General features: G+C 38.4%; 2 protein-coding genes across 2 annotated transcripts; both read right to left on the bottom strand.

Moving 5' to 3' along the window:
• Window positions 1-8,658: 8,658 nt before the first annotated feature.
• Window positions 8,659-9,535, bottom strand: LOC136064837 (novel plant SNARE 13-like). Its single transcript, XM_065767133.1, has 4 exons — window positions 9,483-9,535; window positions 9,309-9,401; window positions 9,125-9,199; window positions 8,659-9,005 (listed from the first exon to the last, which is right to left on the bottom strand). The coding sequence occupies exons 2-4, from the start codon at window positions 9,390-9,392 to the stop codon at window positions 8,901-8,903; spliced, it is 264 nt and encodes an 87-aa protein (XP_065623205.1). The 5' UTR covers window positions 9,393-9,401; window positions 9,483-9,535; the 3' UTR covers window positions 8,659-8,900.
• An 816-nt stretch (window positions 9,536-10,351) lies between these two features.
• LOC111998645 (novel plant SNARE 13) lies at window positions 10,352-11,378 on the bottom strand. The gene is made up of 5 exons (XM_024030735.2): window positions 11,301-11,378; window positions 11,176-11,232; window positions 11,002-11,094; window positions 10,818-10,892; window positions 10,352-10,698 (listed from the first exon to the last, which is right to left on the bottom strand). The coding sequence occupies exons 1-5, from the start codon at window positions 11,376-11,378 to the stop codon at window positions 10,594-10,596; spliced, it is 408 nt and encodes a 135-aa protein (XP_023886503.1). The 3' UTR covers window positions 10,352-10,593.
• Window positions 11,379-12,646: the final 1,268 nt, after the last annotated feature.

Genomic DNA, 12,646 nt, shown 5'->3' with positions numbered 1-12,646 from the left:
CTCGTGCTAGATCATAATAAATAAGGCTGTTGGATTTGTAGCAGATTACACTACTAGACTATAGCAACTTAAGCAGAGGTGGACCTACACTAGGGCAGAGGGGGCCATTGCCCCACCAACCCCCCCCCCCCCCCCCCCCAAACCACAAACACACACACACACAAATTAAAAAAAAAAAAAGTATAAAAAAATTAAGATTTGCTCTTATATAATATATATATATATTTGTCTCTCATTTTCTAAAATATTTAGATATTGACCTACAAGAAAATATAAAAAATAAAATTTATGCCCCTTCAACTACAAAAACAAAATAAATAAATAAATAAATATGGACTAAACAAAAATCGCACACAAAATAAAAAAATACTTATTTTGTATGTTATACTTTGTTAATGTGTTTTATAATATAAAATGTTTAAGAAATACTTATTTTGTATGTAGTATTTTGTTGAATATGAAATAGATGTTAATTTTTATTTTCATAACTTTTTTTTGGTTTTAAGCTTTGGCCTCCCTCAGGTATGAATCCTGGTTCCATCCCTGAACTTAAGCTTTATTGAGTGAGCTAGGATATTTTACTAATTGATGCAGCATCATGTTTTGTGTTGGAAAGTTCTGTGCTCAAGAACCTCAAATGAAGAAGATGCTGCCTTGATCTCTATAGGATCTGATACGTTTGTGATAGGTATTACCTATGAATTGTCAAGGATTATCTACTATGTGAGGGTTGGTTGTGTGCTTCCAAGAACACTCCCTTGGTGATGAGATCAATGATATTTGTGGGTTTTGAACTCCAACCCATGTAGCAAAGGGAATACGGCCAAAGATGAGTGGACTAATATTTGATTGGGTCAAGTATTATGAGAAGCTCGGTTGTGTACTTCCATAAAAACTCCCCAAGTGATGAGCTCACAAGTATATTTGGGCCTTAAGGTCCAACCCATTTAGCAAAGAGAATATGGGCCGAAGATAAGTGGCTAATATTTGTTTGAGTCTATTATTTTATTCCCAATAATTATTTGTATTTTTCTAGCCCAATATAAAATAAAGGCTGAATCCGTGGAAATTTGATTGAAGTAAGACTTCATGTTTACTTTATATATTCAATTTTCTTTTATAGGAACTTCTTGATTTATGTCTTGAAATACTCATAATATATATATATATATATTGTTATGTCTTGAAATAATGATGAACAAAACCTTCATGTTAGAACATGTGCAGATACTTTAATTATGTTTGCTATGACTGTAGACTTTTATTAAGCTCCCGTGGATCGTAATTGCATGGCACAGTTTCTGGTCCAGCATTGGCCACTTTGGCCTAAGCTTAATACTTGAGAAAATCTTATTTTAAGTTTTATTATATACGAACATGCTTAAATGAATAAAAAACAAATTTAAGGTTTATCACATTGATCGGCAGCTATTGCAGCGCTACAGTACAACAAACCTGAATTTAGGAGTCTAGACTCTTTATTTTTTGGGCAAAATTACACTATTAGTTCTTGAAATTTACCATATCAACACAATTGGTCCTTTAAGATATAAGTGAGTATTATTGGTCACTCAAGTTTAAAAAATAAATACTATTAGTCTTTTTGTTAACTTTGTTAGTATTATTGTTTATGTGGTTAACGAAACACAAATTGACGTGACAACTTAAATATATAACAAAGCTATTTAATTTTGCCATGTAATCTTTAATTACTATTTATATTTAAAAAAATGAAAAAAAGAAGAAGATTGCTTCAGTCCCTCCATTCCTCTTTCCCTACTTCACCGTCTTCCAAACCTCCAATCCAGTCACCAAATCACATCAGAGGCAACACAAATCTGCTACCCAAGTAAGTGGAACCACCTTTGACCATACAAAATCTTCTCTCTCTCTCTCTCTCTCTCTTCTCTCTCTCTCTCTCTCTCTCTCTCTCTTCTCTCTCTCTCTCTCTCTCTCCTCTCTCTCTCTCAAACCAAGATTCATTGAACCAGGGCCGGCCCAAAACATTTTGGGGCCTAAGGCAACAATTAAATTAAAACCTTTTTTATATTTATGTATTAACTAAATTAAAATTTATTCAATATTTTTATATTATAATATATTTCATTTAAAATTTATTTTTATTGCCTTTTAAGATGCAAATTGATTAATAAAATTTTTGTGTTTAAATTCTTCAACATCTCATTTTTAATCGATAATATAGTTAATCCACTTAATCTTTCTTGAACATTGTTGATTTATATATCATTTTATTAATTTTAATTTTGAAAAACTTTTTTCTACAAAAATAACTGTAACATGTGTTATTAGTAAAATTCTATAAACAATGCATGCATTTGGAAATGAATCTAACATTTTTATATAATTAAGTATGTCAATTGGAGGATATTATTTTGCTTGTAAAATTTCTTTTAAAACTTTTAATTTTGAAAATAAATCTAAACCATCAATATCATAATAAACATCATGTTTGGCAAAAGATTCAAGATGAAGTACTATTGTAGCTATACTGAACAATAATAAATATCTAGCAATCTCAAAATGTATAAATAAAGACAAATTTATTATTGTGGGGCCGTGGGCCTGATAGCCTCGCCCATCATGTCGCAGGCCCAAGGCCCAGGCCGAGGAGCACAGGCTATTCAGGGCTAAAGTGGGGGAAACCTCTTTTCCCAATCCTCGCCGAGGACCACCTTATCCTTGGCCTGACAAAGGTGATTTTGGGAGAGACTAACCCCAAAGTAAGTTGTCACTCTCGCATTTAATGCACTCAACTAACCCCCCTGGCCGCATTAATGGGGAGGTAACCCCTTGGCAGGATAACGTTGATCAGAGTGAACCACTTGAGTACTGATAAGGCCTCTGATGGGACGAACGGCCAGAAAAAATGCAAATAGATGATCAACAGATGGAAGAAGGAGATAGGAAGATGAAAACTATATAAGAAAAGCAGGTAAAGTAAAATGGGGGAGGGGGGGGAAAGGGAGAACAATAAAGCCTCCTCGGCCACAGGCCGAGGAGTATCCCCCAATTGTAAAGAAACTCTTAGCATTTTTATAAGAAAAGTTCATGCATGGTGATTGACGGCCAACACCTAAACCTTTCAACCCACTCTCTATAAATTTATTGTTTGGGCTTATTGGGCTGAAAACCCATCACTCAGGGTCAATCCAAATTGAGTCCTTACAATTGGCGTCGTCTGTGGGAAGGATTAGGTGTTGGCCGGCGCACCAGGTAAGTGTTCTAAGTTCTAAGTATTCGTTTTACAGTAGGTTGAAAAAAAAAAAAAGTATATAGAAGATTTGGCAGTAAAAAAAAAACAAAGAAAGATCTTGATATTATTATTTCATGCATAGAAAAATTACATATTACAATCAGAGGCTCAGGTAGGCCTGTTTTACAAGCAAATTTACAAGCTAATAGCCACCTGCTATTTCTACAATCAGAGGCCCAGGTGGAGCCGCCCTAAGAAAAAACTAGCCGGAGAGAAGTGCCAACCCGTGCTTTTATTGGCACCGAGAATGGGAGGGCTTGACAAGGGTGGAGGAGGTGAATGACAATCCTGTCTCCAGGCCCCAATAACTTCCTTCTCGGCTAGCGGAGCTGAAACAAAGAGAGGAGCAGATGCAGGGGCTCCGGGATACCCTCCCCATGATGTTCCTCGTTCTCTCCGTTCTCTCGAGTGTTGGTCGTTGGAGACGGCAACACTCGAGCACCGCCATGAGGTGAATTCGCACGCCTCCTCGTCGGGGGTGTGCTACGAGAAAGACGTTAGGTTCTCTAGCAACATCCCTCTGGATACCTCGAAGGGCACCATCAGGGTTACGCCTAGACTCTGCCTCACCGAAAGCCCAGTGGGGCTGCGCATACCGATTTTTTCAGTCCCGATAACAATTCCGCGGGGTTGTTAAAAGGGCATGGGAAGTTGGAAGAAAGTGTTTTGTTCTGTTTGTGTTGAGAGGTTCATGGGTTGTGGAGGAACCATCTCTTACTTTATATAGGGATGGGGGTTGGTGAGAATTAATTCATGCAGAGTTCGAAAAGAGTATTATCAGCTGGGTTAGTAATGAAGTCGCCAATTTCCAAGGAGCGCACGGACGGTTGGACTCGTGTCAATTTACGAAGACATTAATGAAGGCGGTTCGCGCACCGGAGCGTCAAGCGCGAAACACGAACAGACAAAGGGCGCTTCATAAATGAAAAAGATGGGCCTCGAGTTGGAGGCGAGATCAATGCCACATGTAAAGATCATAATTTGACGCAAAGAGGAATCATCTCCAGTAAAGCGATCTGAGGACAAACCTCTACTTACGGAAAATTGAAGTGGTAGACAGAACCAAGGTATTGCATGGTCCTCGGACCAAACCTATGGTAAAACTACACACACCATTATACCTGGGTACTAGACAGAACCAATGTATTGCATGGTCCTCGGACCCAAACCTATGGGGAAACTAGATACTTACAGGAAAAATTGAAGTGGTAGACAGAATCAAGGTCTTGCATGGTCCTCGGACCCAAGCCTATGTAAAACTACACACACCATTATATCTAATACTTACAGAAATTGAAGTGGTAGACAGAACCACGATATTGCATGGTCCTCGGACCCAAACCTATGGTAAAACTACACACACCATTATACCTGGGTACTAGACAGAACCAAGGTATTGCATGGTCTCGGACCCAAACCTATGGGGAAACTAGATACTTACAGGAAAAATTAAAGTGGTAGACAGAACCAAGGTCTTGCATGGTCCTCGACCCAAGCCTATGGTAAAACTACACACACCATTTATCTAATACTTACAGAAAATTGAAGTGGTAGACAGAACCAAGGTATTGCATGGTCCTCGGACCCAAACCTATGGGGAAACTAGATACTTACAGGAAAAATTGAAGTGGTAGACAGAACCAAGGTCTTGCATGGTCCTCGGACCCAAGCCTATGGTAAAAACTACACACACCATTATATCTAATACTTACAAAAAATAGAAGTGGTAGACAGATCCAAGGTATTGCATGGTCCTCGATCCAAACCTATGGTAAAACTACACACCCCATTATACTTGGTACTAGACAGAACCAGGGTATTGTATGGTCCTCGGACTCAAACCTGTAGAGAAAATAACTATCTAGAGAAAAACCAAAGCGTTACTTAGAATCAAGCTATACCACGATCTTTAGATTTATATTCGAAGGGTAACAGACGGTTTCATAAGGCTAACTCCGGAATAGAATACGATATTGAGCAGAATACAATAGTAAAGCAAACAAAAGAAATATCATTAGATGGAAGTAAAGTATTATGTATTCAATTCAAAAAGAAAGTATACAATTCCCTTACAACGCCACTGAGGCAAGAAACAAAATGAGATAAAAGGAGAAGATAAACAAATTCATCCTACGCCGTATCTAGTCTCCTCAATTCAATGGGCAAATTAAGTCAATAGGTAAATCAAAAGATCTGGCCAAGGCCTAAGGCTTGATTTCAAAAGGTCCACCGGAAGACTTGCCATGTCTTGTGGTATTCCCTGACCCTCGGTTACAACTTCCCCAACACTCTTTGGGGCTCAACCTCCTCGGATGGTTGATCAGTTAACGGCACATCTCGACGGTCCTATCCTGACTTTCAACCGATGGTAATGAGGATCCTCCTCAGGAGCAGCAGGTGCAACCTCGCGAATGGCAATAGGGTAATATACCCTGTCCCTCTTCTAAGATCAATGAGGCATCAACCCCTGCTTGGTTGAGGGCTTCATGCCAGGTTTGAGAGCAATAATGCTGCACACTGCAGGAACTTGAGCCCGAAGGATGGCTTCAGTCTTAGCCACCCCTTCTGCGAAAGCATCTTCCTCTGCCTTTTTCACAGAGCGCTCAGCGTCTGTTTTGCAAATTCCACCTCATCTTTGGCTCTCACAGCCTTGTCCTGGCATACTCGGCAACACCTTTTTCATGGATTGCCTTGGTCAATTGTGCCTTCATATAGGTAATGTTCTTATTGGCAGTTTGTAATTGACCCTCAACGTCTTGCAAGCGATAGCTTGATCCTCAGCTTGCTTCCTGGCCAAGGCTAGGTCAGAGACAGCAGTATCCCTGACGTTTGTCATCTCTGTCAGATCATCGGTCGCCTTTTTTAGGTCGGCCTCAGATCTCTTAAGAATATTGGCAGCCTCCAAGAATTTGTCGCGCTCTTGCGCTAAGGCATGGCTATGATCATCAATCCTCGTCCAACCTGAATAGGCGCTGGATAGTCTGCCAGTAAAACAAGCAACTCTGTAAGAGAAAGAAAGATACTAAGCGACAAAATTTTTAGTAAAATAAATAGGTGCCAAGGGACCTACCATGCCTAGATATTTCTTAAGGTCGAGGACAACCTCTACCCCACTCATTTCTCTAACTCGGCCATATCAGTAGGAAGAAGAAGAGATTTCTCTAGGGCCTCGGCCACGAGAGCCCTCCTCGTCTCCTTGAGACTCCCGCATCGACGCGTTATCCATTAGGGCTGATCATGGAGCATGGCAGCATGCAGCCAGGCTTGAGCCTCGGGCTGCTGGTGGCCTTCTTACTCTTCTGTTGATCACGAGCTTCAATTGCTTTGGAGCTTGCGAGTCCTACCTCCTCGGGCGAAGAATGAGATTTGCTCCCATCCATTGGCTCTTTACCCTTGGAAGTCTTTTCCTTTTCGGGTCATGAGACTCGGTAGGAGGGTCTGTTACTGTGGAACAGGGACGACCTGGTTTGCATGGTTAGAATCTGGGGCTGCGACTCCCCTGGTACATCCTTCTTGGAACCGCTTCGAGCAGGTCAAGAAGATTGGTTTGGGCTGTCTTTTTAAACCCATCTCAACCTGAGTACCAACTCTTAAGACTGGAGATCGGTTTCGACAGTACTTCAAATTCACATTATTGGGTATTCCATAGTCGACAATGAATTTGTTCATCATCTCATCGGACTCGACCAACTTCTTAAACTTACCCATTCCCCAAAGACAACTAAAAGTTCTAAAAGAGAAAAGGAAGATTGAAATCAAGGAAATTTGGGGTTGCTAAAAAAAGAAGACTTACAGAAGTATGACGATACTCTTCAAATAGTGTGCAAGTCGAACCAGATTCAAACTATATGCATCAATAATTATAAGCGCGAAAATGATGAAACCAGGCGGTTCAAACAGGTATTTATACTCCCCCTTAGGTTCCCCAAATGAAACCGCTTGCTCATAAAAGCAAAAGATCATGCCGTTGAAAGTGGGAAATGTGGTGCCGCCAAAATTTAATGTGGGCACCCATTAAGTCTTGAAACGCTAAAAACGCGCATCGGGCAGTCAAAAATCCGCCAACATCAGTACAAACCAAAGTGGGGCAATTCGTCCAATGGACCCGCAGGTATCAAAACCCTCCTCCCCGTTCGTGGGAACGTGTAGCAGAGTTTTGAGGGGCTATTGTGGGGCTCGTGGGCCTGATAGCCTCGGCCCATCATGTCGCAGGCCCAAGGCCCAGGCCGAGGAGCACAGGCTATTCAGGGCTAATGTGGGGGAAAGCCTCTTTTTCCAATCCTCGCCGAGGACCACCTTATCCTCGGCCTGACAAAGGTGATTTTGGGGAGAGACTAACCCCAAAGTAAGCTGTCACTCTCGCATTTAATGCACTCAACTAACCCCCCTAGCCGCATTAATAGGGAGGTAACCCCTTGGCAGGATAACGTTGATCAGAGTGAACCACTTGAGTACTGATAAGGCCTCTGATGGGACGAACGGCCAGAAAAAAGGCAAATAGATGATCAACAGATGGAAGAAGGAGATAGGAAGATGAAAACTATATAAGAAAAGCAGGTAAAGTAAAATGGGGGGGGGGGGGAAGGGAGAACAATAAAGCCTCCTCGGCCTGTATCCCCCTAATTGTAAAGAAACTCTTAGCATTTTTTATAAGAAAAGTTCATGCATGGTGATCGACGGCCAGCACCTAAACTTTTCAACCTACTCTCTATAAATTTATTGTTTGGGTTTATTGGGCTGAAAACCCATCACTCAGGGTCAATCCAAATTGAGTCCTTACAATTATATTATTCAATGAATTAACACTAATAAAAATTATATATATTTATTCTAAGTAATAAGTTTTTGTTTTTTGGATTGAGTTATTTAAAAAAAAAAAAAATTGCTTGCTTTATGTGATACTATAGTTTATAGTATATTAATACTAATATACTATTACACTATACACAACAAAAGTTACAAAACGGATCCAATAACAAAAAATAAAAATAAAAAGTTAAAAACGCAAGATTTAAATAAATTAATTAAAAAAATAAAAACCAAATCTTTATAAGCCCATAGGTAAAGTAAGCCCACAGCACAGCCACAGCCCACAAAAATCCACTAGGACCATCACGATGAAAAAAACAAAACAAAACCAAAAACCTCACATGAAGATTCACAGTGCATCAAAGGAAAACTGAAAAACCAAATTTTAAAGAGGGGAGGAGTGAAACCATACCTCAGGTTAGGTCCTCGGTTCTCAGATTTGATGAGATCGAAGGAGAAGTAGAGCTGAGATAGAGAGAGGAAGAGAGCAAGTGTGAGAGAGGCAGAGAAGAAGGGCTGAGATAGAGAGAGACAGAGAGTAAGAGTGAGAGAGAATGAAAGCAACGGTGGTTAAATTTTAGGGTTACACAGGGAAACCATGGTATTCAAAAGAAAGCAAAACGGACTCATGCGATTTACACATAAAAGAGAATCACAAACAGGATATGCACATATCAGGCAAGATATATAAAATCATGGAAATGTGAAGAAAAAAAAAACAATTGATGCCCACAAACAGCGATCCTCTGGCCTCACTTCCCTCAACTAGAACATGAATCATAACCGGATGGAAAACTGCTTCTCTGAAATAATGAATCTAATTGAAGTATTCTGTATCCCTCAGATATAAAAGCCTCCTTGATGGAGCTGGAGGCGCCAATCCTGGTATGTCCCTGATGTTTTTGTTATTGGGGTTCACAATCTGAAATTTTACACATTTCATAAAAGGATAAATGAATTGATGAAGTCATAAAGTTGGTGCATGATGCACGATGGTAAGAAGTATACAGCAATAGATAGATGACTTAAAGAGGATAATACCTTGACGACAACAATGGCTATTACACCACAGACAAGAAGTAATAGAAAAAGCATGATGCACTTATCTGTAGCCACCTGAAATAAATAAATTTTTTTTTCTAAAATTATAATTCATATAAGTAGCTTGCAGAAAATAAATGGAAAACGAGTTGCATTTAGATAGGGGAATGAAAAAAGAACTAACCTGCCTACCAATCTCCTTCACAAGCTGGGAGGCCTTCTTAATTGAGAAGTTAATTGTATCCAGCTCATTAACAATACGGCCCATTTGATCAGTCTGCAAAATATCAGATCAGAGTTCAGAAGGCTAAACACATGGGAAGAGAAATAATTGAGATGATTGAATGGTCACACTTACTTGACCCTTTAATTGAACAGCAGTTTCAGTTCCCACTTCAATTGTTTGTTCAACATGGGGGGGGGGGAAGGGAGAACAATAAAGCCTCCTCGGCCTGTATCCCCCTAATTGTAAAGAAACTCTTAGCATTTTTTATAAGAAAAGTTCATGCATGGTGATCGACGGCCAGCACCTAAACTTTTCAACCTACTCTCTATAAATTTATTGTTTGGGTTTATTGGGCTGAAAACCCATCACTCAGGGTCAATCCAAATTGAGTCCTTACAATTATATTATTCAATGAATTAACACTAATAAAAATTATATATATTTATTCTAAGTAATAAGTTTTTGTTTTTTGGATTGAGTTATTTAAAAAAAAAAAAAATTGCTTGCTTTATGTGATACTATAGTTTATAGTATATTAATACTAATATACTATTACACTATACACAACAAAAGTTACAAAACGGATCCAATAACAAAAAATAAAAATAAAAAGTTAAAAACGCAAGATTTAAATAAATTAATTAAAAAAATAAAAACCAAATCTTTATAAGCCCATAGGTAAAGTAAGCCCACAGCACAGCCACAGCCCACAAAAATCCACTAGGACCATCACGATGAAAAAAACAAAACAAAACCAAAAACCTCACATGAAGATTCACAGTGCATCAAAGGAAAACTGAAAAACCAAATTTTAAAGAGGGGAGGAGTGAAACCATACCTCAGGTTAGGTCCTCGGTTCTCAGATTTGATGAGATCGAAGGAGAAGTAGAGCTGAGATAGAGAGAGGAAGAGAGCAAGTGTGAGAGAGGCAGAGAAGAAGGGCTGAGATAGAGAGAGACAGAGAGTAAGAGTGAGAGAGAATGAAAGCAACGGTGGTTAAATTTTAGGGTTACACAGGGAAACCATGGTATTCAAAAGAAAGCAAAACGGACTCATGCGATTTACACATAAAAGAGAATCACAAACAGGATATGCACATATCAGGCAAGATATATAAAATCATGGAAATGTGAAGAAAAAAAAAACAATTGATGCCCACAAACAGCGATCCTCTGGCCTCACTTCCCTCAACTAGAACATGAATCATAACCGGATGGAAAACTGCTTCTCTGAAATAATGAATCTAATTGAAGTATTCTGTATCCCTCAGATATAAAAGCCTCCTTGATGGAGCTGGAGGCGCCAATCCTGGTATGTCCCTGATGTTTTTGTTATTGGGGTTCACAATCTGAAATTTTACACATTTCATAAAAGGATAAATGAATTGATGAAGTCATAAAGTTGGTGCATGATGCACGATGGTAAGAAGTATACAGCAATAGATAGATGACTTAAAGAGGATAATACCTTGACGACAACAATGGCTATTACACCACAGACAAGAAGTAATAGAAAAAGCATGATGCACTTATCTGTAGCCACCTGAAATAAATAAATTTTTTTTTCTAAAATTATAATTCATATAAGTAGCTTGCAGAAAATAAATGGAAAACGAGTTGCATTTAGATAGGGGAATGAAAAAAGAACTAACCTGCCTACCAATCTCCTTCACAAGCTGGGAGGCCTTCTTAATTGAGAAGTTAATTGTATCCAGCTCATTAACAATACGGCCCATTTGATCAGTCTGCAAAATATCAGATCAGAGTTCAGAAGGCTAAACACATGGGAAGAGAAATAATTGAGATGATTGAATGGTCACACTTACTTGACCCTTTAATTGAACAGCAGTTTCAGTTCCCACTTCAATTGTTTGTTCAACAACCTGAGGTAGCCCAAGAGTTAAGATCGCTAGCAACTGAAATTTGAGCCAAGTCATTTTCAAAAGTTCACCTTTTTAGTGCGTTCAATGGTCTGATCGGTCTCATCCATTGTCTTCATTCCAGCATTGATAAGTTCTTGATTTGACATTGCTACAGGGTAAGACATGTCAAGTTGTTAAATAGACCTATTGGTTGTGAACCACTAAAGAAAAAAAATCCATATATGCATGCATAAAAATGTGCATATAAATCAAGGGTAATATAATCTTTCGATTGTTTGATTCACTTCCATTTTTTAGTCAGATGAAATTAGGGAAGCTTATTACAATTATTTATAAAGCATCATTATTGCAATCAAGTGTTATTTAGTGTATGCCACAAAGAAACTCCTGCATTGAAGCTTATCTCACATAAACAAGTACTAATCTCAAATTCTAAGGAAGAAATCAGGACTTGCAATTTTGATTTGTGATTGTTTTGTGTGTAATATTTTTAGAGTGTATTTATATTTTATCTGGTTGAATTTTGGTTTGTCTAAAGGTTAATGATATTATTTTGGGGATAATTGATTTTGTTTAGACCAAAAACTTTTCTTCGTTGTTCTTTGGTCAAAAGGATGTAACAATTTTTTTGGGTTTCATTTGAAAACCAATATATATATATATATATATATTATGTTACCTCTTCTTTTTTCCAAAATTTTGGAGCCCCCTTCTATTTGGGGGCCTTAGGCAATGGCCTAGTAGAAGGGCCGACCCTGCATTGAACACAAATATTTATTGGTTGGGTGCAAGAAACCCAACAAAAGGATTCAATGAATGTAATCTTTCTTATTAACCGTTGATCCCCACAAAGATTGGTTGGGATGGAAAAAAAAAAAAAAAACAATCTTCAACATTTTGTAAAGGAAAACAAATATGAATATAATACTAAAAATCACTCAAATATTTGAAGACTATTGAAAAATATTTAAACCTCTCTATGTTATTTATAAATCCATTGGAAACAAATCTTAAGAACAAAGATACATAAAGATTAGCCATCAACGGAGATCCATGGTGATTGGCAAAGGACATAGAAATGTTTTGTGCTGCTGATGCAGTGGCAACGGCGACAATTTGTAAATTGTCAGTGGCTAACAGTGGTGAGAGTGGCTGAAGTAGCAGCAACAATGGCAATAGTGACAGCACCACCCGTTCGGAGAGGAGGAAGATAAAAACGTAAGGGGGATTCATAGGAAAATATGTGGAATTTTTTTAACAAAATAATTAAAAAAAAAAAAAATGACTCACATGCTATGTTGCTAGCCTGACAAATTCATCAACATGGCTATTGCCGTATAGACTTACATGAAAGTTAAAAAATGCTACATCATTTTTTCGTTAACCACATAAGAAATAATGCTAACGACAATTA

This window comes from Quercus suber, unplaced genomic scaffold (assembly GCF_002906115.3).
Source record: "Quercus suber isolate HL8 unplaced genomic scaffold, Cork oak 2.0 scaffold_776, whole genome shotgun sequence".
NCBI classification, from domain to species: Eukaryota; Viridiplantae; Streptophyta; class Magnoliopsida; order Fagales; family Fagaceae; genus Quercus; species Quercus suber.
This window is presented reverse-complemented; position numbering and strand designations above follow the sequence as displayed.

Excerpts from the sequence above, each read along its gene's own strand:
- LOC111998645 (XM_024030735.2), bottom strand. The coding sequence starts at position 11,378 with ATGTCAAATCAAGAACTTATCAATGCTGGAATGAAGACAATGGATGAG. Across the intron at positions 10,893-11,001 it reads TGAAGGAGATTGGTAGGCAG|GTGGCTACAGATAAGTGCAT; the intron begins GTTAGTTCTTTT and ends TATTTATTTCAG. Across the intron at positions 10,699-10,817 it reads TAGCCATTGTTGTCGTCAAG|ATTGTGAACCCCAATAACAA; the intron begins GTATTATCCTCT and ends GTAAAATTTCAG.
- LOC136064837 (XM_065767133.1), bottom strand. The coding sequence starts at position 9,392 with ATGGGCCGTATTGTTAATGAGCTGGATACAATTAACTTCTCAATTAAG. Across the intron at positions 9,200-9,308 it reads TGAAGGAGATTGGTAGGCAG|GTGGCTACAGATAAGTGCAT; the intron begins GTTAGTTCTTTT and ends TATTTATTTCAG. Across the intron at positions 9,006-9,124 it reads TAGCCATTGTTGTCGTCAAG|ATTGTGAACCCCAATAACAA; the intron begins GTATTATCCTCT and ends GTAAAATTTCAG.